The sequence below is a fragment of the Venturia canescens genome, chromosome 10, assembly GCF_019457755.1.
Source record: "Venturia canescens isolate UGA chromosome 10, ASM1945775v1, whole genome shotgun sequence".
Lineage (NCBI taxonomy): Eukaryota > Metazoa > Arthropoda > Insecta > Hymenoptera > Ichneumonidae > Venturia > Venturia canescens.
In genome coordinates, this window is record NC_057430.1 from 2,426,407 (window position 1) to 2,453,379 (window position 26,973).

General features: G+C 33.3%; 3 protein-coding genes across 6 annotated transcripts in view; 1 reads left to right on the forward strand and 2 right to left on the reverse strand.

The window, feature by feature from the left end:
• The window catches only part of LOC122416707 (dynein axonemal intermediate chain 7 homolog), a 546,010-nt gene that overhangs the window by 515,680 nt on the left and 3,357 nt on the right, over window positions 1-26,973 (reverse strand). The gene's annotated exons all lie outside the window — the stretch shown is intronic.
• Window positions 1-26,973, forward strand: part of LOC122416708 (putative fatty acyl-CoA reductase CG5065) — a 147,381-nt gene that overhangs the window by 63,482 nt on the left and 56,926 nt on the right. For all 3 annotated transcript variants that reach the window (XM_043429739.1, XM_043429742.1, XM_043429741.1), the window contains exons 2-5: window positions 15,130-15,342; window positions 15,599-15,847; window positions 21,501-21,646; window positions 21,758-21,867. In XM_043429739.1, the coding sequence (XP_043285674.1) occupies window positions 15,130-15,342; window positions 15,599-15,847; window positions 21,501-21,646; window positions 21,758-21,867 (718 nt within the window). The remainder of the gene's footprint in view (window positions 1-15,129; window positions 15,343-15,598; window positions 15,848-21,500; window positions 21,647-21,757; window positions 21,868-26,973) is intronic.
• LOC122416709 (uncharacterized) lies at window positions 11,614-12,938 on the reverse strand. Of its 2 annotated transcripts, XM_043429744.1 has the most exons (3): window positions 12,909-12,938; window positions 12,054-12,204; window positions 11,614-11,954 (listed from the first exon to the last, which is right to left on the reverse strand). In XM_043429744.1, the coding sequence occupies exons 2-3, from the start codon at window positions 12,199-12,201 to the stop codon at window positions 11,743-11,745; spliced, it is 360 nt and encodes a 119-aa protein (XP_043285679.1). In that variant the 5' UTR covers window positions 12,202-12,204; window positions 12,909-12,938; the 3' UTR covers window positions 11,614-11,742. The 2 variants fall into 2 exon arrangements, with proteins under 2 accessions (XP_043285679.1, XP_043285678.1); XM_043429743.1 differs by lacking the exon at window positions 12,909-12,938 and having other exon boundaries at window positions 12,054-12,359.

A 26,973-nucleotide genomic window follows, 5' to 3' on the forward strand; every position in this document is an offset into this window, starting at 1 on the left:
ATTCCGCACAGAAAGACACAATACCATTATGTATCATTCAATATCCGGACGATTTACATATGATTATTCGTCCGGATATGTACGAAAACGAGCATAATCGAGATATCCGGATGAATACCGTACGATTATTCGTCCGGATATAATGTAGCATTATGTATTCCATATCCGGACGAATCACTTGTAATTATTCGTCCGGATATGTACGAAAACGAGTATAATCGAGATATCCGGATGAATACCGTACGATTATTCGTCCGGATATATTGTACCATTATGTATTCCATATTCGGACGAATCACTTGTAATTATTCGTCCGGATATGTACGAAAACGAGCATAATCGAGATATCCGGATGAATACCGTACGATTATTCGTTCGGATATAATGCACCATTATGTATTCCATATCCGGACGAATCACTTGTAATTATTCGTCCGGATATGTACGAAAACGAGCATAATCGAGATATCCGGATGAATACCGTACGATTATTCGTCCGGATATATTGTACCATTATGTATTCCATATCCGGACGAATCACTTGTAATTATTCGTCCGGATATGTACGAAAACGAGCATAATCGAGATATCCGGATGAATACCGTACGATTATTCGTTCGGATATATTGTACCGCATTATGTATTTCATATCCGGACGAATCATTTGTAATTATTCGTCCGGATATATACGAAAACGACCATAATCGAGATATCCGGAAGAATACCGTACGATTATTCGTCCGGATATATTGTACCATTATGTATTCCATATCCGGACGAATCACTTGTAATTATTCGTCCGGATATGTACGAAAACGAGCATAATCGAGATATCCGGATGAATACCGTACGATTATTCGTCCGGATATATTGTACCATTATGTATTCCATATCCGGACGAACCACTTGTAATTATTCGTCCGGATATGTACGAAAACGAGCATAATCGAGATATCCGGATGAATACCGTACGATTATTCGTCCGGATATATTGTACCATTATGTATTCCATATCCGGACGAACCACTTGTAATTATTCGTCCGGATATGTATATTTTATACCGATATATTCAAAGAAAGTATAAACAGAAAATATATGGCCTCATTTTCGATAAACATCCGGACGAATAGCGGTCGCTTATTCGTCCGGCCTCTGGACGAGTAGACAGCCAATTGTTTAACCGGACTAATTATGTGACATTATTCGTCCGGTCATTTAAGCCTCCGCGTTGTAATATTTGGAGGGAGTTCCACTATACCAGCATACTGATGAAAAGTCAGTTGGAGAAAATATAACCTCTGTTTCGATAAATTTCCGGACGAATAGCAGTTGTGTATTCGTCCGGTATCCGGACGGCTAGTCACAGCCTTGTTATATAGGACATATATTAGTATTGGGAAATTTCTCCTTGTACAAATTCTTTGATTTTACGTTTATTCATGACATAATTTTGTTGCAATCGTGGTTCTGGTTCATTACAAATTTTCAACAGCAGTTATGTGAGAAAAAAAAACTTTCGCTCATTATAACCTCTCAAATGTTCTTTCCAAACATAAATTTTATGTTGTGTTATTACATTATAGAAAAAATATGCGTGGTTGTATGTAAATGAATGCTAATAAATTTTGAAAAACTTTGGTCAAGTAAAAGTGTCTAATTCAATGTATTGTTGTCATATTTTCTTTCATTTCGTTTGGCTGTGTTCACCGGGCCCTTTTTCCCACCTCCTTAGCTTACAGTATATCCATACCAATTTCTATTCATTCTCTAGACAATTCGAGTGACTTCCGTATCTATTTCCTCATATTGATTTCGATAAATTGGAAAATTCATAACAAAAAGTTTTCATGATTCCTTGTTTATACACCCGAGTTTTAGAAAAATCTTTGGGCCATGTAAGTGCATAGATATATTCACTTGACTTATTGCATAATGAATTTGGAAATTTATTTCAATAAGTCATTGGGTGTCTGATTTTCATGATATCAAAATTCATATCTTCGAAATGCAATGAACACCTCTAAAGTGCGACAAAGTCATGAAGCGACATGTATGTTGAGTATTTCCAGACCATGTTTGCGATTGGCATCATGGGTTGAAAAATTCATGTGTGTAAGTCTACGTCTGATAATTTTTGGATGTGATCAAATATTTTGTTTGCGTATAACCATGGAGACATACAAAAATACAGCATTTCGCTTGCTTCAACATGCAGCGTATCTGTCACTTTTTTTCTTGAATGTGACATAATAAGTTTCAAGAATGTGGTTCATGGAATTTTGAAGTGATTTGCCCCATAGCACCAAAGTTTGTATTACTGGCATGCAGCGAATACCTATGAACTTTGATATTTCTGTGAAGCGTAAGTGTGCCAATCTTTTCACTTTTTGGTTCCGACTGCAATATATAAACGAAGATACATGAAACAATTTTGAGTTCTGTTCACTTTGAAGTGCGCTGTCTGTTTTTCTTTTAGTTTTGGCATAATGAATTTTATGAATCGGTGGTAATTTTTTCTTTCTGTATCAAAATGTAGATGAATAAATCGCAGCGGATACTTGCAGACTTTGAAAATTCTGTGTATTGACATGCACGCTAGGTATAAGCACTTCCTATTTTTGATTATGAAATATGGATACTTACAATTAATAAAAATTGTAGAAGAATTATAGAATTACGATATGGATTACTAGTAATAAATAACTCAAAATAATGATAAATGATACAAGAAGTCAGCGATGGCCTATTTATGAATTACATAAGAAGTTATGTTTTCAAAATGCAATGGACATATTAAAAAATAAGCAATTCTGTTGGTCTTGACGCACTTCATAGTTTATCTTTTGTCCGGTTGAACCTTGGTGGCTACATGCAGAGTTTAAAAATTTTGTGCATCGACGTGGGTGTGTCAACTTTTACCTCTGGGTATGATAATACAAATGAGAAAGATTGCTTCAAAAAGTCCTTGGAAGCACGTTTTTTAATGAAATGAAAATTGCTAGGATTAGAATTCAATAAACATATGTGAAAATTGCGAATTCTGGTGGACTTGGTGAACATTGTATATATTTTTTTCTTTCTCCTTCTGTCAAATTTTAAGGAAAATCAATCAAAAAATTCGGTTCATTGAAAAATATTCATATTTTCTTTATTCACAATGATTTCATCAAAACTATTGGAAATAAAAGTTATAAATGACGAGGGAAAATTCCACAATGATACAAAATATTGAAAAACCTTACGGAATATGATTTTAATCCGACAAAATTATGGACACGTTCGAAATGGTTGCAAAATTGAGGGTATCACTTCAAACATTCGAAGAATATCAAACTATTATAAATTGTACAAAACTTAAAGAAAATCATTGGAGAACTTATTTTTAAATATCACAATAGAAACATTGGAGAACTTTAGAAAATCTTATTTAAGAATATTTTTCGTCGTTTAGAACTGCTATAGAAAAAAGATTTGATATCGAGCCGTAAAAATCCTCACTCGGAGAAAAAAAATTTGGACAATTACATTGATGATCGCCCGTTTTCTTATTACACCACAAAAAATGTAAACAAAACTTCTTAAGTCACACAACGAAAATAATTTCGAACCGTAAGAAAATATCAAATATATTACAATTCTACAGCATGCGTGTATAATACTCTTCACTAGTATACTGATTGTGCGGTATCAGTCTTTTTTCGACGAATCAGATGTTACAAGCCAAAATCATATTTCGGCCTCCAATCTGCTTTCCACTATGCTCTTGGGTTCCTAATTGACAAAACATATTAGAGTACAAGGAAAAAAATCGCCAAAGTCCAAGGATAGACCTGTGACGAAATATTTCCAGTACAATTTTGACGAAAAATAGGTCTTTTTTCGGGGAAACCAATGTTATAAGCATTGAATCGTAAATAATTCATAGAAATTAAAATTAAAATTATATAGTCGTCAAAACATAAATAAGGAACTTTCGAGAAAAAAGACGTGATATCAAACCATAAACTTCCCCTAGGGAAAAAAAGGTTGGGACAAGTACATTGATGGTGTCGTGTTTGCTAATAATTCCATCCATAAAAAAAACTTAGAAACCGATGCCTCTTTCTTCTTATTTGATTCGAACAGCTAAATTAATTGAAAAAAATTCCATCTAATTTACGTGCAGCATTAAAATTTATCATATCAATTCGAGGGCAAGTATTTTCTAATGAATTGAATAAAGTTTCCACTTGAATTACATGCAGCACTAAAATTTGTGATATCAATCGGTGGACAAGTATTTTATTAGTAACTCCAAAGTTCAACATTATGGAATTGTTCTAAGAAGCTTTTAAATCCAAAAATATCACATGCAAGCTAATCATTTCTTGCTCTATGGTGGCAGAGACTTATAAGAAAATCGATTCTTTTCAGACTTTCAGGAGCTTCTGATATTATTCACAATATTCGACGTCGATTGGATCGTTACAAATTATGTTTAAATATGAGTTAAAAGTACTTGTCCGGCCCATCACTTTCCATTAAAATTGTTTATTCAAATAAAAATCAGGGCTTTTCTAGAACTGATGGAGCACAAATATTCATGCAGAGGGAATTTAGAGAGTTATCTTCAAGTAAATTTCCCTCAAGTGCACTAATTTAATAAGATCGGAAACGAATTGTCCTGTACTATACAAGGGATGTTTTTGTGCATCGATAAATAAAAAACATTTTGCACATTAAATATGTTCAAGTTTCCAAAAATAAGTTCCCAGTTTGTATTGGAATGACGGCAATTTTTACTTCTCACTTCTTCCAGCGAACGAATTTCATTCGGTATAACTAACATATACTATTATTAAGAACATTAAACTAATAATAAATCGCATTTCAATACATTTTTAACCGGATTCTTCCGTACAATTTCGTTTTTTTATGATTGATTTTTATTTCAATAAATAGTGTTGGGCCGGACAAGTACTTTTAACTCATATTTAAACATAATTTGTAACGATCCAATCGACGTCGAATATTGTGAATAATATCAGAAGCTCCTGAAAGTCTGAAAAGAATCGATTTTCTTATAAGTCTCTGCCACCATAGAGCAAGAAATGATTAGCTTGCATGTGATATTTTTGGATTTAAAAGCTTCTTAGAACAATTCCATAATGTTGAACTTTGGAGTTACTAATAAAATACTTGTCCACCGATTGATATCACAAATTTTAGTGCTGCATGTAATTCAAGTGGAAACTTTATTCAATTCATTAGAAAATACTTGCCCTCGAATTGATATGATAAATTTTAATGCTGCACGTAAATTAGATGGAATTTTTTTCAATTGATTTAGCTGTTCGAATCAAATAAGAAGAAAGAGGCATCGGTTTCTAAGTTTTTTTTATGGATGGAATTATTAGCAAACACGACACCATCAATGTACTTGTCCCAACCTTTTTTTCCCTAGGGGTTAAAGTACGAGGAAAGAAATCGCCAAAGTCCGAGGATAGACCTGTGACGAAATATTTCCAGTACAATTTTGACGAAAAATAGGTCTTTTTTCGTGAAAACCAACGTTATAAGCTGAAAATCATAAATAATTCATAGAAATTTAAACTAAAATCCTACAGTCATCTGAACATAAATAAGGAACTGTTGAGAAAAAAGACGTGATATCAAACCATAAACTTCCCCTAGGAAAAAAAAGGTTGGGACAAGTACATTGAAGGTCCCTCGTTTGCTGATAATTCCATCCATAAAAAAAACTTGAAAAAAAATTTTTTTTTAATTGTAAAAAAAATTATTTTACAAAGAAAATACAGAACAATTCGAAAAAAATTTCTCAAATCTTGAAAAAACATTATCTTTAAAAATAACTATCTATACCTATTTTTTAAAGTGTCAAAAGAATCAAATAACAAGTAAAAAATAAAAAACCGAAAAATCGTGCTTGAAATCATTTTGGAAACCGATGCCTTATTCTTCTTATTTGATTCGAACAGCTAAATCAATTGAAAAAAATTGCATCTAATTTACGTGCAGCACTAAAATTTATGATATCAATCGGTGGACAAGTATTTTATTAGTAACTCCTAATTTTAACATTATTAAATTGTTCTAAGAAGCTTTTAAATAAAATAAAATCACATGAAAGCTAGTCATTTGTTACTCTATGGTAGCAGAGACTTATAAGAAAATCGATTTTTCTCAGACTTTTAGGATCCTTTGGTATTATTCACAAATTTCAACGTCGATTGGTTCGATACAAATTATGTTTAAATATGTGTTAAAAGTACTTATCCGGCCCATCACTATTCATTTAATAAAAAATTAATCATAAAAAACGAAATTGTACAGCAGAAACTGGTTAAAAATTTGTTGAAATGCGATTCATTATTAATTTAATGTTCTTAATATTAATATAGGTTAGTTCTTATTTCGAATGGAATTCGTTCGCTGGAAGAATAAGTGGGAAGCAAAAATTGCCGTCATTGAATATAAACTGGAGAGTTATTTTGGAAGCTTGCACATATATATTATGTACAATTTTTTTCATTTATCGATGCAGAATAATATCCCTTGTATATTGCGGAACAATTTGCTTCCTTTTCTTATTAAATTAGTGCAGCTAAGTAAAAATTACTTGAAGATAATTCTCTCAATTCCCTCTGCATGAATACCTGTGATCCATCAGTTCTAGACAAGCCCGGATTTTTGTTTGGATAAACAATTTAAACGGAAAGTGATGGGCCGGACAAGTACTGTTAACACATATTTAAACATAATTTGTATCGATCTAATCAATGTCGAATTTTATGAATAATACCAGAGGATCCTGAAAGTCTGAGGAGAATCGATTTTTTTATAAGTCTCTGCCACCATAGAGTAACAAATGACTAGCTTTCATGTGAATTTTTTTTTTGGATTTAAAAGCTTTTCAGAACAATTTAATAATGTCAAAATTTGGAGTTACTAATAAAATACTTGTCTACCGATTGATATCATAAATTTTAGTGCTGCACGTAATTTAAGTGGTAACTTTTTAAATTCATTAGAAAATACTTGGCCTCGAATTGATATAATAAATTTTAATGCTGCACGTAAATTAGATGGAATTTTTTCCAATTGATTTAGCTGTTCGAATCAAATAAGAAAAATGAGGCATCGGTTTCCAAAATGATTTCAAGCGCGATTTTTCGGTTTTTTATTTTTTACTTGTTATTTGATTTTTTTGATACTTTAAAAAATAGATACAGAATATTTTTTTTTTAAACATAATGTTTTTTCTAGATTTGTGAAATTTTTTTCGAATTGTACTGTATTTTTTTTTATAAAATAATTTTTTTGACAATTTTTAAAGAAAATTTTTTTTAAAGGTTTTTTATGGATGGAATTATTAGCAAACGAGGGACCATCAATGTACTTGTCCCAACCTTTTTTTTCCTAGGGGAAGTTTATGGTTGATATCACGTCTTATTCCTCAAAAGTTCCTTATTTATGTTCAGTTGACTATAGGATTTTAGTTTGAATTTCTACGAATTATTTATGATTTTCGGCTTATAACGTTGGTTTTCACGAAAAAAGACCTATTTTTCGTCAAAATTGTACTGAAAATATTTCATTACAGGTTCTTGGACTTTGGCGATTTTTTCCCTTGTACTCTAATATGTTTTGTCAATGAGGAACCCAAGAGCACGGTCGCAAGCGGTTTGGAGGTCGTGATATGTTTTTCGGCTTGTAACTTTGGTTTCCACGAAAATAGACCGATTTCTCGTAAAAATTGTATTGGAACTATTCCGATAGAGGTTTGTCCTTGGACTTTGGTGATTTTTCTCCTTGTCTTCTAATATGTTTCGTCCATTGGGAACTCAAGAGCATGGAGCAATGCGTGTTGCGGCCCGAGATATGATTTTCAGCTTATAACGTTAGAAAAAAGAAAGGAAAAGAGGAAAGATAGATCAAATTCAAGACTCAACAAATCCAACAGAATTGGCCATTTTTAAATCTCGCTTTTGCATTCTGAATCTAGACATTTTCGTGTCTTCCAAAACGTGCCCCCGACGAAATATATTTCCAAAGTTTGCAAGTGGCTGCTGAGATCCAATTATCTACAATTTGATAGTTGCCGAAAAAAGGCACCTGGAAACATTTATTATGTTAGAACTCAAAGAAGCAAAAAAACTGAGCGTACTTAATTCAACAGAGCAACGGAATTCAAAGACGTTTAAGGTACCTGCATTGGTTGTGGAGGTAAACAATTTAATTTCAGGATAATTTAGAAATAAATTTAGAAATTCAGAAATTCAGCATAGAATTCAGAAAAAGGAACATTAAGTTAATTAGTAAAGTTGAAGACTTTTGGGATGAATTTTTGAGATTATATGTTACGGTTGGAGTAAAAAATTTAAATGATTGGCACACATGCTGCGACACAAAAATATGAAAGTTTGAAGGTATTCGCTCCATACCGCAGTATTGGCACACATGCTGCGCCACAAAAATATGAAAGTTTGAAGGTTTTCGCTCCATACCACAGTAATACAAACTTCAATACTATTTGAAAAGAAACACATTAAAACTTGCTGAATCAAGTTCCATTACATATTACCATCATCAAAGATAGGGGTGATACTTAGCACAAATATTTATGCACAGAAATTTCAAAGTTCGCAGGTATCTGCTGCGATTCAATGTATCTGCGCAATGACTTTGGGAGATAGCAATTTCAAATCCATCCATAAATGAGCAACTGAAGACTTTTGCAATGAATTTTTCACTTCATATTTATGTTACGGTGAGAGTCAAAAAGTAAAATAAATGGCACAGTATATAAATTTCATAGTTTGCAGATTTTTGCTGTATTTCAATGATCCAAATCTATAGTATTAGAGGGAAAAGTTGTTAGAAGTCATGATGTTACATTAAAATGACATAGCGCACATAACATTCAGAAATTCTGTAGGTTTCCAAGATGTTGGCAGGTATTATACTTAATCGCATCGAAAACTGAGCAACTGTATACTTATCGTGATGAATGTTTTCACCAATAATTCCACATTTGCAGTTTGCAGAATAGGAATACTCAACATACACGTCATTTCATAAGTATTGTTGTCTACATTTGTGTTTGCCTACCGCATTCTGAAGATTCAACTTTTCATATTATCAGCAAAAAAAGCATCCAAAGACTTTTTGGAACAAGTTTCAAAATTATTACTCGACAGACCAGGTGGAAAAAGAATAACTACACTTATATCAAGACCAGAAACTGTTTTGAGAATCTGATGTATAAAATGTGTGTTTGATGATCATAGCTGGAAACCACTTGAATCACGTTACCACAATCAGCATGAAGAAATAGTAGAAAATCATAGGACACATATTAGGCAATCAATTAATAATATGTATCGATCCGCTGCAAACCGATGGAGTCAAAACAAGGATCGGAACGAGCAGGGACAAACTCAATAGGAAGCAAAATATGGGAATATTCAAAAATAATGATGACACAAGAAATAAATTAGAAAACATTTATTCGATTGGAGTTTCTCACATTATATACTAACAGTTCCGTGTGTTCTTGTTTTATTAACTATCAACCATAATATTTCAGATCGCAAAAATTTGACATTATTGGTTAACGAAAATTTTTCGTTACAACTTCCAGACCTATTTTTGATAAACTGATTTGCCTTATTTATATTATTATTCATTAACTGTCCGAACATTTGTTACATTTGTCCCGCACTTCGTAACGTCAAACCCCGGCCGGTTCGTTACGACACAGCTATCAAAGGGAACTCGCATATATAACCTATACATTATTACACATGATATATAATCACGCAACTGACGATATATTTACACTTGACAATATTCCGCGCATTCTGGTTTAATTGAAAGATTATCATCTCAAATGACACTTATTTCCAATCGAACGAAATAATGATATCTTGAAAAGTTTCGTTGACATATGCATCGCGCATTTTTTTATATTTTTTATTTTCACACACGGATCACAGTCTATGCTTACGCGGCTGCTTTTATACCGGTTTAGTATACCACAAGTTTTAACAAAATAACTATTAGTATGCACTTCGTTAGATGACGCGAAAATTATTTTTATTTTCCCGCACGCACTTCATAACATTATAACCCCAAACGTCAACATGACGTGAAACTTCGGCCGGTGACTTTCGAGTGCTTTCGAGCGCTCGAGAGCTCCTTAGCTTCCCGCCAAACTTCCTTGCTCTTTTTATTGAATGCCATTGGCCCCCAAATTCTCTCACCCGTCATTGGTTACAACAAAATTTCTCTCACCAGGGATTGGTGATCATGGGGGCCAAGAGGCCTATGTTTGCCGTGGCTGGAGTACGCGTATACAGATGCGTCAAATCCTGAATGTGTTAGTAACTTTTGCATAATCTTAAGCCTGTGCAGTATTTTCTCAGAAATTACAACACCTATCATGCTGATTTTGGGCTCATTCGATAGAGAATTTCTCAATTAGCTGAAAGTTCAATTTTCAAAGTCGTACATAACTCATAGGCTTCGCAATGAAAAAAAATCACTTGCCAATTTTATCCCCACCACCGCGAATCGTTATCTTCAGAGAAAGTATAGTCTCGGCGAGAGCCTCGGGCCAGCAGACGACAGGGCTGACAATGTACTTGTCCCGAGACTCTACCGAGTCTCTTGATTATGCGGTTTTTGGAATGTTCATAAGACTATTGAAAAGAACTTCAAACATTCGACACACAAAACAAACATCCATGGCTTAAACTGTTGATTATTATTTGTTTCCATGCAGCTTCTCATTTAATATTTAATAAGAAATGAGAAAAACATTATTTATGAAAACTCCATTTATTCTAGAATGCATGACGGAGCATTCCTTGATAAATTAACCAAATTCTGCATTTGACACTTTGTTGATTTTGGTTATTGAGCTAACCAGATTCTGCCGTACAATTTCGTTATTTTATTATAGATTTTTATTTGAATGAAAAATTTAAATGAAAAGTGATGGGCCAGACAAGTACTTTTATCACATATTTCAACATAATTTGTACCGATCCAAAATTGATTGTCAATAATACCAGGGGATCCTGAAAGTCTGAGGGTAATCGATTTTCTTCTAAATCTCTGCCACCATAATGTAACAAATTACAATACCTTTGATGTGATTTTTTTTTTTAAATTTAAACGCTCCATAGAACAATTTCATAATATTAAAACTCGGAATTACTAATAAAACGCTTATCCTTTGATTGATATCCTAAATTTTAGTGCTGCACGTAATTCAAATGGTAACTTTTTTGATTCATCAGAACTTTCTCAAGTTCCTAATGGTTCTCCCATAAGAATGAATATTCCGAATTACCCTTAAATACTTGGCCTCGAATCAATATCATAAATTTTAATGCTGCACGTAACTTACAGTTAGATGGAATTTTTTTTCAATTGATTTAGCTTTTGGAATAAGATAAAAAGAATGGGGCATCGGTGTGAAACTGTTTTCGAATTGTTCTGTTGAAATTATTTACACTTGGTTTAATAATTTTTTTTATGGAATTTTTTTTATGGAATTTTTTTTACACTTTTCGTGATATGATCAGGAAACAAGGGACCATCAATGTACTTGTCTCAACCTTTTTTCCCTAGGGTCACTCATTCTGCGAAGAATGTCTTCTCAATATTTTTTACTGATCGTAGCCACTGCTTTTGTTACAAAGCTTTACTACGCTGAGAAAAAAATATGAAACTCACATCTCCTGACATAACTTGTCGACATTAGCTATCACTAATTGTTTTTTTTCCTCCGCAGCTTTCCGACATGAGTCCTTTGCAGCAGCTTTTATAGCTGGCCCGATTTTCCGCTCGTATCTCTTGTACAGGTTTGCTGATATCGGAGGAACATTCAAACAGGCCAATAGCTTGTTCAAAGCGGTTTCCCCAATGCCGGAGTGAACAGCACCTAAAAAAATATTTGAGATACTTAGGTTCTACCGGTTTTACTTAACTCATTTTGGATTATCAAATAGCATCCTATAATTTATAAGAATAATTTACTTACCCAACACAGCTTTCGTATTGACGTCGGCTCGATTTTTATTTTCTCGTTTTCCATGCATTTTTCCGGTGTGCACTTGTGTCATCGTTGAACACTCTTTGCAGGGAATATTTAATATACAGTGCAAACCCATTCGCGATATCTCTACCATATTCTTCAAGAAGATATATTTTTTGCATTTGATGCATTTCAAATGGTCCGAAAGATATTGCAAGTCAACAATATGTCTACCGTCAAACGTAAATTTGAGGTTAGGCGAGGAACCTGGTGCGATTTTAGACAGATGCGCTTGACGCATAGCCGCCACGGCTTTCACTTGTTTATCACGCACTTTTCTCTTAATGAAACGACCCTTTAGCCGTACTCTATCTGACATTTCTTTTAAATTTTATAAAACTGTTAAACTGTTTATAAAAGTTGGGAATTGTGCTGTTGCCACGTTCAGTCTCGCTATGCGTCTATGCGTGAGAGGCCATTTGTATATGACAGTTCTCTGTATAGGCGTACAGTCTCTGTTAAAAATTTTTGCCCTACAGCTGATTCTAGAAATAGGATGTAACTATACGGAACGGACAAAAGTTTTAGCTCATATGTATACCGATAGAACTACCTTAAATAGCGGTGAGCAAATGAGAATCCGAGAACACGAGCACAGCGCCAATCAGAAAACAGAAAATAGCAAAACATGCGCAAGGTTTGTGATTATTTTTCGGCGCTCGATTTGGACACCGAAAGTCACGACTGAGCATGGTGTAACAGTCGGTGAGCAAATGATTTGCGAGGCAATTCTTCCTCACCTGACTCGGAACAAATAAGACTGACTTCAAACTATTTCTCTAATATTAGCAAATATTATACCCTATCCTAAATTTTCCTTGAAGTCTGAAATATCACAGGGTTTCAGCGAAGTTCTCATCCGACAGTCCAGAATCCACTCATCTAACCTCACTTTCCGATCTGTCGTTGAACGGGGTATTAGAGTGATTCAACGGCATTTCAAACCTGTAACTCAAGGACAACAAATTACTTAATCTTGCAGATGCTCAGGGTATCCGAGAAATTCGACGACGCTTTGATCCCATAGCCTGGCGTTTGCATCCCTAACCTAACCTAATTTTTTAAAATTCTTTTTATGTCTTCCTAGAATCAGAAAAGATTTTTTTTGTAGGTAAATTGTATTTTTGTTATTTTTGTAGATTTCTTTTCTTGTACATAGCTTCCGCGTTTGATTATTGCGAACAAGAAAGCCCGAGTCAGGCTTCTTTTTTTTTTTTGTAAAATTTGTAAATTTTTTGATAATTCGAACGGTTACGACAATGAATCGAATAATAATTTTTTTCGTATCATATCAAGAACACTTTCGAAGTATCAATTATACCGGCACATAAAAAAAAGTGGTTAGTACCTTTGTGGCGTTCCAGTAACTCACTCAACAACCGCTACGACGCTACAGTTTCTCGTCAACGCTTCGATAGGCTCTCGTCCAATATATAAAGCGTCCATCCCAGAACTATTCATCCACAAAGCGTCTGGGACAGGGTACAGGGGGCACACCCCCACTGATGAATCTGCCACTGTACCCGAGACGAAAGGCATATTCAAACCAATTCTTTTCACACCTAAGCTGTGGTAGATCCTTCTTTACCAACATCTGTAGAATTTCTACCACGAAGATAGCAGCAAACGAGAAGCTCTATACCTTGAACCAAACCCATCAATCTCTACGTATTTTGGCCTGCTAAATCCGAATCCGGGGTTATATTGGCCAATATATCTTCAAAATTTTGAGTAAATCTCTAAAAAACCGCAAAATTGGCGAAAAATCGGTATTAAAAGCATGATAAAAGTTGTCTGTTTAAAAAATTAGGCTAGGTTAGGGATGCAAACTCTCCGAATCTCTTGAAATTGTTAGAACAATTAATTAAACGGAAGAGACCTTTTTTGTAGAGCACAGTTAATTTTCTACAGAAATATGCTATACCTATTGATTTGATAATTATTTTTCAGTAAGTTACAAAATTAAGGAAAAAATTTTTTTTTTCGTAAAATCTTCAACCTTTGAAAATGAAAACTATAATGAGGAGGATCTTCCCATTGATATTAAGAGCTCATATTTGGTGAGTACTTTCTAAAGGTGCCTAGCAGCGAATTTTTCTGTTTCGGCCACAAAAAAAATCGAATGTTTTACCCACTCTAAAACAGTAAATATCTTATCCATAATCTCAAGCGAATGCAACTATTACGCCACAAATCATGTCGATTACGGATTCATTCAAAAGATAATTTGTTAATCAGTCTCCAATGCAATTTTAAAGGCATCGAATGGCTCCTGAGTTTGGTAATTAAACGGAATGACATGTCATTTTACCCACACTACTGCGAATCGGTTTATCCAGTTGATCCAGTTGATTGGATATCCAATTGATAACATTAAGGAATTTAATACTTTAAGATAACGATAGCATGAGAAAATAAAAGAGTGAGATACTAAGAGCCAGAGAATGAGAATCAACGAATCATAGAATAAAAGAAGAGGAATGTGATATTAAGAATGGGAGAATGACAGTAAGAGACTATGAAAATGAGAGTATAATAGAATTAGAGAGTGATAGAAATACAGAATTAGGAAACTTACGAAATCATAATAAGAAAATCATGTGATGACGGTGGGAAAATATAATTAATCTTTCAAAAAATAACATGAAAAAAAAACAAAATAGTGCGAGAAATGTATTAATGTTTGGCTGTAGTAACGAAAATGAAAATAAAAAAAAAATTTTTTTCAGCTCAATTTAAATTCTTCTATCGAAATGAACGATCTCAAAAATAGCAGACAAGGCAGTTTATTTTCAGCGACGTTCACATTGTAAATAATCCTCTAATAGGGTATATGCGAAACTTAATATTGGTACGATAAAAAATTAATTAATCAAAAAAATAATTTGTTTGTGGTCATTGGTTCATGTTCTTTTGCGCTGGTTTATCTTTTGATACTTGGCGTCGAGGCGCTACCACGTCTGTTGATTAAAGTAACTAATATGTTAAAAATTTTCTTTTCTGTGCGTTTTACGATTTCCAGATGGGTTCGAAGAACGATGATTCTCCGATCGGCATTCCTGCTTTTTACGCAGGCAGGAGTGTTCTTGTGACTGGTGCAACGGGATTCATGGGCAAAGTATTGATCGAAAAATTGTTAAGATCGTGTCCGGATGTTCGAGAAATTTTTTTGCTTCTACGACCAAAAAAAAATATGCCGATTGATGACCGACTTCGAAAAATGCTTTCACTACCAGTAAGTCTGAACTGAAGAATAGTTATTTAAATTGCAATCAAATAACTGATACCAAGACCAAAATAATATCATCGCTGTTTATAAGCAGCAGTAGTATTTCCGATCATTCCTTGTCTTAATATGATAAATGACGTATTGTGATTAAACAATTCATACAAAACAAACCTTACTATTGATTTTTTAAATGGATTCGAGGATTTCAATATTATTCGGAAACAATGTGTAATGAATATTGATAACCGATGTGTTTTTGAAGCTTTTCGACAAAATCAGAGACGAGCGACCAGGATCTTTCGAAAAACTCATACCAGTAATTGGTGACGTCACCAAGGAAAGTCTTGGCCTGCCAATGGTAGAAAGAAACGTCTTAATCAACCGAGTGTCTATAGTATTCCACGTCGCTGCCAGTGTTAGATTCGACGACAGTCTCAAAGCAGCAGTCTTTCTCAACACAAGATCCACCAGAGACATTTGCAATCTTGCCACACAAATGACGCAACTAGTGGTATGGTGTTATTGAGTGCTCCTGTAAAGACTCTCTGGCAGCGACTCGTCATTACATAAATGTACTTGTCTCAAAGTCGCTGCCACGACTCTAGATCTATTGCACGCTCGATTAGCTCTACACAAGACTAATGGCCCAACTAATGACATTGAGGTAAAAATTGGGGATCCCCTTCAGTCATTGCACGAGATGCACCAAGAATAAAACATGCTTTTTTCCAACTCTCCAATAGCATCGTGGTGATTCCCCACATATCGTAATATATGAGGTATTCTATGCCGGACCGATCGTAACAGAACTATTCAGATTTCACTTTAGCTTCGATTTTTGTGTGCTGTAACATCGTAAGAAAAATATCCTTTCGATCTATCAAATATTAATTTTCCTATTTATACACCATCGGCAAAAAGTTTCAGCAACGTTTTTATGCCATTGGACGTGTGATCAATATGAACTAATTGCTCTTTACATTTTTAAATATTTTCATCATTGTTCCTACAATTAGTACTCTATTACGACGAAACGACTATTTACCTTTGAGATTAGATTTCATATTTTTTCTTTGGTCTCTTGGTTTCCCGAGCTTCACTATCAACTAAAGCCTTAATCGTGTCATGTAAACACTAGGGTGGTCCAAAAAAAAAATTTTTTCCCTATCATCGCAAAAGTTTTCAGAACATATAACAAAAATTCTCCTACAAGGGTAGCCCCATATTTTGATTCTACGAGACGCTCAACGGATTTCCGTTTTTCCATATAAATAACACGCATAAATTTTTTTTCCGTTTTCTTTAAATAAAACTATTGAAATATTTTTCTCCACAATTTCAATGGACACGTTTTTGTAGTAAATTAAATGCTCTACAAAAAAGCTCTGATACGATTTTCTCATAAACCTAATGGGTAAACCGTTATTAGATTTTGAATACGAGCAACTCATTGTAAGTTAAATACAATCTAACTGTTATAAATAGTTTTCGATTTCGCGTTAATAAATAAAAAAATTTGTAAGTAAATGTTTCCTAACTATATCCTCCAATATACGATGCTGCTAAAAAAATTGCGTTCACATGTCAAAATTTCTGGCCGTAGTAAAAGTTTGATAGCTCAATCAAAAAACAACGGAATTAAAAATTTAATAAACGTCATTTTGAAGTGGACAAACTGAGCTACTTTTTTTGCCATTTCATTATATTTTTTACGAGTTTTTTTTTCTGACAAGTGCTTTCGAACAGAGCCAGTTTTCGAAAAGATTTTAGCCTTCGTAAAACTGGATCTTGTGGGAATCTTTTCCTCCTGTTTTTCTTCTCACCAGCTTTCAAGGGGTTAGCAAAAGCTTCATCTTTAATTTTTAGAAAGTATTGTATGATTTTTTTTAGCAAAGTTATTATGAGTTTAGCAAAAATCCGAGTTTCAGAAATTGTGACTTATCTCAAAAAATGGGGGTTCATAGGAAATGCCATGAGGACCAAAAAGTTTTTCGGTTCATAATTGTTATTATTTTAGAATTTGCCTTTGAAATTTTTTGATTCAATATTTTTCGTAGGGTCTTGTCTGAGAGAAGCGAAGTAACTCCAGAACTATGGGATTTGGGATAAAATTTCAAGATGAAAAAAGTCATAATTCATAATTTTTAACTCACTGACATTGAAAACAAAAAATAATTATAACGCAACTATCTTCGCCTCGTACTGACAACATCGCGCATAGAGTTAAAAAGTTCTACCTCTAGAGAAAAAAAGATTGGAACAAGTACATTGATGACTTGGAAGAAAATCGATTCTTCTCAGACTTTCAGGATCCCCTGGTATTATTCACAATATTCGACGTCGATTTTAGATCGGTACAAATTATGTTTAAATATATGTTAAAAGTACTTTCCAGCCCATCACTTTCCGTTTAAATTGTTTATCCAAATAAAAATCAAGGCTTGTCTAGAACTGATGGAACAAGTATTCATGCAGAGGGAATTAGGAGAATTATCTTCAAGTAATTTTTACTTAATTGCACTAATTTAATAAAAAACGGAAGCAAATTGTTCCGCAATATACAAGGGACATTGTTCTGCATCGATAAATAAAAAAAATAGTACATAATATATATGTGCAAGCTGGAGAGGCAGTGGCTCAGTGGTAACGGGCCCGGCTCCCACCCAGCGAGTCCGGGTTCGATTCCCGCCGCCGACACCAATGGATTTTTCTAAGTGTCCCAAGCTGTACTCTCTGTGGTTCGGAACCCACGTAAAAAAGTAGGTCCACAGTGTGTGTAGTGGAAAAAACAAAAAACAGTGGGAAAAGAAACGAATAGTGGAAATATATAAATAGAGGAAATACAAGAGACGCCACACCATGTAAAAACCCGACAAGGGTATGCATGTTAAGGAAGCTCGGTCGCGTAGGGCCGGGTTCTGTGGGTGCATGAACGGGGCACCCCGTTTTTTTTCTAAATGCGCATATTTGCATTACCGCAATGCATTATAAAACGATTATTAATTATTTAAAACAGAAATAATCAGTCACACATCAATAAAAAAAGAACAGAAAAAAGGTACAGTTTGACGTTACGATCCTATGCTCATAAAAAAGTGGCAACGTCGAAATATAGAGAAAATAATTCAACAGCTGAAAATGACTTGATTTCATACAGCGAAATACTCAACGATCTATTACGATTTTTTTTTCGGTCTCATTACCTGTGATATATAACATTATTTATTATTGTTGGAAAATAAGTATATAAATTGCGTTAATCGTTAAAACTTGTCGTTTTTATACAATTAATTCGTTTTTTTAAGCTCTATGTACGCGTATACACACGCCCGGACGTGTGTGTGTTTTTCACAAATTCCAGGTTAGACAGTCGATGCTTCAAATATCGCGCATGCGCTTCAACGCTGTGCTGAACATCTGATTTCTGCGACGTTGCGGAATCGTCTCACCGTCACGAAACGTCCCAGAACATCGAGTTTGTAGACATTTTAATAGTCAATATCTTTTTGGATAGGTCGATGACTCTAAACTTTTTTGATATATTCTGAATCCTTACGATTTGGAGAACAATACTCTACTTTTTTGTTTATTTCTGTTGCGTAAGTGCATATATATATCCCTTAGGACACGCGTTTTGAGAGTGACTCTTCCATAAGACCCGTGTTAAAAATCCTAACTTTTACGATTTTTTTCATTCTTAAATGGTCGACGACCCCATCTGAAATTTTACACATGTCATTATTGATAATCTAACTATGAGATATTAAAAAATTATTTTTTTCTGTTGCGCAGGCATTCGCGACCGAGCCTCCTTAAAACTCCACTACTACTACTACTACTACTATATATGTGCAAGCTTCCATAATAACTTTCCAATTTATATTCAATGATGGCAATTTTTACTTCCCACTTATTTTTCCAGTGAACGAATTTCATTCGGAATAAGAACTAACCTATACTAATATTAAGAACATTAAACTAATAATGAATCGCATTTCAACAAATTTTTAACCAGATTCTGCCGTACAATTTCGTTTTTTTATGATTGATTTTTGTATTAATAAAATAAATAGTGATGGGCCGGACAAGTACTTTTAACACATATTTAAACATAATTTGTATCGATCCAATCGACGTTGAATTTTGTGAATAATACCAAAGGATTCTGAAAGTCTGAGGAAAATCGATTTTCTTATAAGTTTCTGCGACCATAGAGTAACAAATGACTAGCTTTCATATGATTTTTTTTGGATTTAAAAGCTTCTTAGAACAATTTAATAATGTCAAAATTTGGAGTTACTAATAAAATACTTGTCTACCGATTGATATCATAAATTTTAGTGCTGCACGTAATTTAAGTGGTAACTTTTTTTAATTCATTAGAAAATACTTGGCCTCGAATTGATATAATACATTTTAATGCTGCACCTAAATCAGATGGAATTTTTCTCAATTGATTTAGCTGTTCGAATCAAATAAGAAGAATGAGGCATCGGTTTCCAAAATGATTTTAAGCGCGATTTTTCGGTTTTTTATTTTTTACTTGTTATTGATTCTTTTGACACTTTAAACAATAGATACAGATTAGATTTTTTTAAACATAATGTTTTTTCAAGATTTTTGAAATTTTTTTCCAATTGTTCTGTATTTTTTTTATAAAATAATTCTTTTTATAATTAAAAAAAAAATTTTATAAAGTTTTTTTTATGGATGGAATTATCAGCAAACGAGGGACCAATAATGTACTTGTCCCGACCTTTTTTTCCTCGGTAAATTATCTTAAACTAATTATATCATTCATCTAAAGTAATCCTTTAGATCGTATTGAATTGTAAAAATGAAAAAACCTATTCGTCCATTGATTCGCGTAGTATTCCTAAGTTTACGTCTTTGCAACACCAGCTCTCTCCATATTTTTCTATTTGACCACTCGTAAGTGTTTAACTTTTATTCCGTTGATCTGTCAAATTGAGGTTAGGGCTACACTCAGCTGTTGCCTTGTTGTCAAGTGTTAAGTATATGAATTTCGCTGGTTTCCAATATTACATGGATTTCTATGCAAATATACCCTTTCATAGCAACCGGAAATTGGGCTTTTGAACGTCATTTTGAAATTCCTTCACAAATATCATCCGGTTTTAATAATTAATTTCTCTGAAATCTCTAAATAAATTCTCTGAATCAGCCCTTTATTAAAAATTTTATACAGCCCTTTATTAAAAATTAAAGTATATCATACAGAAATTTATTTTAAATCTTAAGAACTGACGTGTGGTGATAAAGTTACCTTAAAACTAATTAGGATCGCGGTCTTTCAATACTTGGCATGCTGTTTTTACTTTTTTAAAGTATAATATCATACTTTAGTATTAATATAAAGTATTTCGTGACACGTCAATATATAACATAACGTCAAAATAACTCGAAACAAAATAACATAGAAAAATAACACACAATAGAAATGACATAGTACAAAACACAACAGAAATAACTTAGAACAAAAACAAAATGCAACAAAAATAACAGAAAACAAAAATAACAACGAGCAATAAAAACACGTAATAAAATTTATAATTAAAGTGTTACGAACCCACCTAATGATTTCGCGCACACATCGAAAGTGTTACGAACTCACCCAACAATCTCGCACACACATCAAAAGATGTTCCGAACACACAGGGGTAATCGAGTGTGTGTATTGATTCTATTTTCATCGATTATTGAACACGAAAATCGACCTATAATATTGATTATGATGATATCAATAATGGTGATAAAATTAATGTTATTTTGACATCACGTTATTTTTAACATATTTTATATTATATTGGTGCTTGGTTATTTTTTCTTGTGTGGTTTTGACAATATGTTATTTTTACTAGTGTTATTTTGACTTTATGCTATATTGACATAGTATTAAAGTATTTAATATATAGTATTATATTATCGTTATAAACTATTATATTATTTATATTTTTTAAGCATTAAAACTCAATATAAAACTTATAATTTTTTATTTGATTTCATATTTCTCCAGTTTGCAATTTTTTTGCGAATCAACAATCATCTAAGCACTTATCGGATATCTGATATCAATAAGCGTTATCGATAAAATCATTTAATTCGTACAAGATTTGTTTTGTAACGAACTGTGGTATCCCCAGGCTTTGGTTCACGTGAGCACAACCTATAGTCAGGCAGACAAGTCCCACGTCGAAGAGAAGATATATACGAGTGATGTGGATTGGAAGAGGACGATCAAAATTGCTGAGAATGTGGATGAACATGTTTTGGAAACTTTAACGCCCAAGTATGCTACTTCATTTCGATAAATTTACTATTCACTCCGTTTGTGATAATCATAACATAAGTTTTGCCTTGGAAATTCCAGAATAATGATTTTTTGTGAATGACATCATAGGTTTTTAGGACCTTTTCCGAACACATACACATTCACCAAAAGATTGGCCGAACAAGTCATCAGCGATTACTCTGCAGTCATTCCGACCGTTGTGTTCAGACCATCAATAGGTAAATTAATGCTTTTGATTTATTCTCAAGAATGAAAAACCCTAGGGAAAAAAAAGGTTGGGACAAGTACATTGATGGTCCCTCGTTTGCTGATAATTCCACCCATAAAAAAAACTTTAAACAAAATTATTTTTTAATTGTAAAAGAAAATTATTTCATAAAAAAAAATACAGAACAATTCGAAAAAAATTTTACAAATCTTGAAAAAACGTTATGTTAAAAAAAACTAATCTGCATCTATTTTTTAAAGTGTCAAAAGAATCAATTAACAAGTAAAAAATAATAAACCGAAAAATCGCGCGTGAAATCATTTTGGAAAGCGATGCCTCATTCTTCTTATGAGATTCGAACAGCTAAATCAACTGAAAAAAATTCCATCTAATTTACGTGCGGCATTAAAATTTATTATATTAATTCGAGGCCAAGTATTTTCTAATGAATTGAAAAAAGTTACCATTTGAATTACGTGCAGCACTAAAATTTATGATATCAATCGGTGGACAAGTATTTTATTAGTAACTCCAAATTTTGACATTATTGAATTGTTCTAAGAAGCTTTCAAATCCAAAAGAATCACATGCAAGCTAGTCATTTCTTACTCTATGGTGGCAGAGACTTATAAGAAAATCGATTCTTCTCAGACTTTCAGGATCCTCTGGTATTATTCACAAAATTCGACGTCGATTGGATCGATACAAATTATGTTTAAATATGTGTTAAAAGTACTTGTCCGGCCCATCACTATTCATTCAATAAAGAATCAATCATAAAAAAACGAAATGGCACGGCAGAATCTCGTTAAAAGTTTGTTGAAATGCGATTCATTATTAATTTTATGTTTTTAATAATAGTATAGGTTAGTTCTTATTCCGAATGGAACTCGTTCGCTGGAAGAATAAGTGGGAAGTAAAAATTGCCCGCATCGAATGTAAACTGCAGAGTTATTTTGGAAGCTTGAACATATACATTATGTACAATTTTTTTCATTTATCGATGCACAATAATATCCCTTCTATATTGCGGAATAATTTGTTTCCGTTTTTTATTAAATTAGTGCAATTAAGTAAAAATTACTTGAAGATAATTCTCTCAATTCCCTCTGCATGAATGCTTGTGATCCATCAGTTCTAGACAAGCTCTGACTTTTATTTGGATAAACAATTTAAATGGAAAGTGATGGGCCGGACAAGTACTTTTAACACATATTTAAACATAATTTGTATCGATCCAATCGACGTCGAATTTTGTGAATAATACCAGAGGATCCTGAAAGTCTGAGAAGAATCGATTTTCTTATAAGTCTCTGCCACCATAGAGTAAGAAATGACTAGCTTGCATGTGAATCTTTTGGATTTGAAAGCTTCTTAGAACAATTCAATAATGTCAAAATTTGGAGTTACTAATAAAATACTTGTCCACCGATTGATATCATAAATTTTAGTGCTGCACGTAATTCAAATGGTAACTTTTTTCAATTCATTAGAAAATACTTGGCCTCGAATTAATATAATAAATTTTAATGCCGCACGTAAATTAGATGGAATTTTTTTCAGTTGATTTAGCTGTTCGAATCTCATAAGAAGAATGAGGCATCGCTTTCCAAAATGATTTCACGCGCGATTTTTCGGTTTATTATTTTTTACTTGTTAATTGATTCTTTTGACACTTTAAAAAATAGATGCAGATTAGTTTTTTTTAACATAACGTTTTTTCAAGATTTGTAAAATTTTTTTCGAATTGTTCTGTATTTTTTTTTATGAAATAATTTTCTTTTACAATTAAAAAATAATTTTGTTTAAAGTTTTTTTTATGGGTGGAATTATCAGCAAACGAGGGACCATCAATGTACTTGTCCCAACCTTTTTTTTCCCTAGGGGAAGTTTATGGTTTGATATCACGTCTTTTTTCTCAAAAGATCCTTATTTATGTTCAGATGACTATAAGATTTTAGTTTAAATATCTATGAATTGTTTATAATTTTCGGCGTATAACGTTGGTTTTCACGAAAAAAGACCTATTTTTCGTCGACATTATACTGAAAATATTTCGATAGAGGTTTATTCTTGGACTTTGGTGATTTTTCTCTTTGTCTTCTAATATGTTTCGTCCATTGGGAACTCAAGAGCATGGAGCAATGCGTGTTGCGGGCCGAGATATGATTTTCGGCTGATAACGTTAGGAAAAATAAAGGAAAAGAGGAAAGATAGATCAAATTCAAGACACAACAAATCCAACGGAATTGGCCCTTTTTAAATGTTGCTTTTGCATTCTAAATCTAGACATTTTCGTGTCATTCAAAACGTGTCCCCGATGAAATATATTTCCAAAGTTTGCAAGTGACCGCTGAGATCCAATTATCTACAGTTTGATAGTTGCTGAAAAAAGGCACCCGGAAACATTTATTATGTCAGAACTCAAAGAAGCAAAAAAAACTGAGCGTACTTAATTCAACAGGAGCAACGGAATTCAAAGACGTTTAAAGTATCTGCATTGGTTTTGGAGAAAAACAATTTCAGGAGAATTCAGGAATGAATTTAAAAGTTGAAAAACTCAGAATAAAATAGAAAACGGAAAATTTAGGAATTTAGAAAAGCTGAAGACGTTTGTGATGAATTTTTGAGATTACATGTTACGGTTGGAGTAAAAAATTTAAATGATTGGCACACATGCTGCGACACAAAAATATGAAAGTTTGGAGGTATTCGCTTCATACCGCAGTAATACAAACTTCAATAGTATTTAAAAAGAAATACTTTAAAACTTGCTAAACCAAGTTCTATTACTCATTCTCATAATCAAAGATAGAGGGTGATACTTAACACACATATTTATGCACAGAAATTTCAGAGTTCGCAGGTATCTGCTGCGATTCAATGTATCTGCGCAATAAATTTTGAAGACAGCAATTTAAAATCTATCGATAAATGAGCAACTGAAGACTTCTGTGATGAGTTTTTTACTTCATATATATGTTACAGTTAGTTTTGAAAAGTAAAATGAGTGGCACAGTATATCAATTTTATAATTCGCAGATTTTTGCTGTATTTCAATAATCCAAATCTATTGTATTATAGAGAAAAGTTGGCAAAAGTCATGATGTTACGTTGAAATGACATACCGAACATTGTATTCAGAAATTCTGTATGTTCCCATGGATGTTAGCAGGCATTATATTTGATCGCATCCAAAACGGAGCAACTGTAGACTTAGTGTAATGAATCTTTTCACTAATAATTCCACATTTGTAGTTCGCAAAGTGGGAATACTCAACATACATGTCATTTCATAAGTATTGTTGTCAAAATTTGTGTTTGCCTACTGCATTCCAAAGATTCGACTTTTCATATGATCAGCAAACAAAGCATCCAAAGACTTTTTGGAATAAGTTTCAAAATTTGTTACTCGACAGACCAGGTGGAAAAAGAATAACTACACTTATATCAAGACCAGAAACTGTTTTGAGAATCTGATGTACAAAATGTGAGATTGATGATCATAGCTGGAAACCTCTTGAATCACGTTACTACAATCAGCATGAAGAAATAGTAGAAAATCATAGGACACATATTAAGCAATTAATTAATGATATGTATCGATCCGCTGCAAACCGATGGAGTGAAAATAAGGATCGGAGAGGGCAGAGCCAAACTGAATATGAAGCAAAATATGGGAAACATGAGAAATAAATTAGAAAACATTTATTCAATTAAAGTTTACAACATCATTCTAACAGTTCTGTGTGTTTTTGTTGTATTTATTCATATATATAATCTGACGCCTTCATATATATAACCTAGCCTACTGACGATATATTTACACTGGACAATATTTCTCGCACTCTGTTTTAATTGAAAGATTATTTTAGTTAACGCTTATTTCTAGTCGAACAAAATCATGAAATCTTGAAGTTTTCGTTGACATATGCATCGCGCTTTTTTTATATCCTTTTTCGCACACATATCACAGACTACATTTACGCGGCCGCTTTGATACTGGTTTAGTATATCACAAAATTTAACGAAATAAATAGTAATATGCACTTCGTTAGATGACGAAAATTATTTTTAGTTATCCCGCACGCACTTCGTAACATCATAACCCCAAACGTCAATATGACGTGAAACTTCGGCTGGTGACTTTCGAGCTCTCGGCATGTGACGTCAGTCCGCGACACCGCCGCGAAGTTAGACCGAGGGACATGAGGCCTTTGATGGTATTATATACAGACATGTCAAATTTCTAAATGTGTTAGTAACTTTTGCATAATCTTGAGCCTGTGCAAAGTTTTTTCTCAGCAATTACGCTACTGATCGTGTTGGTTTCGGGCTCATTCGAAAGAGATTTTGAAATTTAGTCTCCAAACTAATTTTCGCTTAACAAAACATCTCTTGAGCTCCGCAATGCCAAAAAATGACATGCCAGTTTTACCCCCACCACCGCGAATCGTTTTATTCAGAGAAAAGATAGTCTCGGCGAGAGCCTCAGGCCAGCAGACGACAGGGCTGTCAATGTACTTGTCCCGAGACTCTACCGAGTCTCTTGATATTTGAAATAGTATTATGACGACCAAAGCTCAAACCATAGCGATCAATTTGATACAGGAGTTACTTGTAATGAATGATAACTGAATAAAGAAGGCGTTTCAAAAATTTCGATAAAATCCAGATCGCTGCAGTCGCTCAACAGATATCCTTTATATCTGAAAAAAGTGTGGAACTCTCCCACCTCATTCGACTGCCTTTCTTTACAATTATTCATGACAGCTTTGAGATCTCTTAAAATTAATTTGATTCCACGAGGATGGTCATGAGCAATCTCTGGAATTTGTAGTTGAAAAACTGGAAACACATAAACATTCAATCACATCCTAACACATTCAACGGTAGGATGTGGAAGTGCATGTTTCATTACCTAATTTTTTGAGTCACTGCGCAATTCATGAAAGCTCAACATTGTTTTGGATGATACTGAGCATTGAAAATATTTGAATCCACTTAATTTGTAAAATATATATCTAATGAAAATCAAATAATTAAATCGATAATAATGAAACGAGCAAACCGGTTCTGGTTATTTCAAATTTGGGTGTCACAATGGTGACTTGAA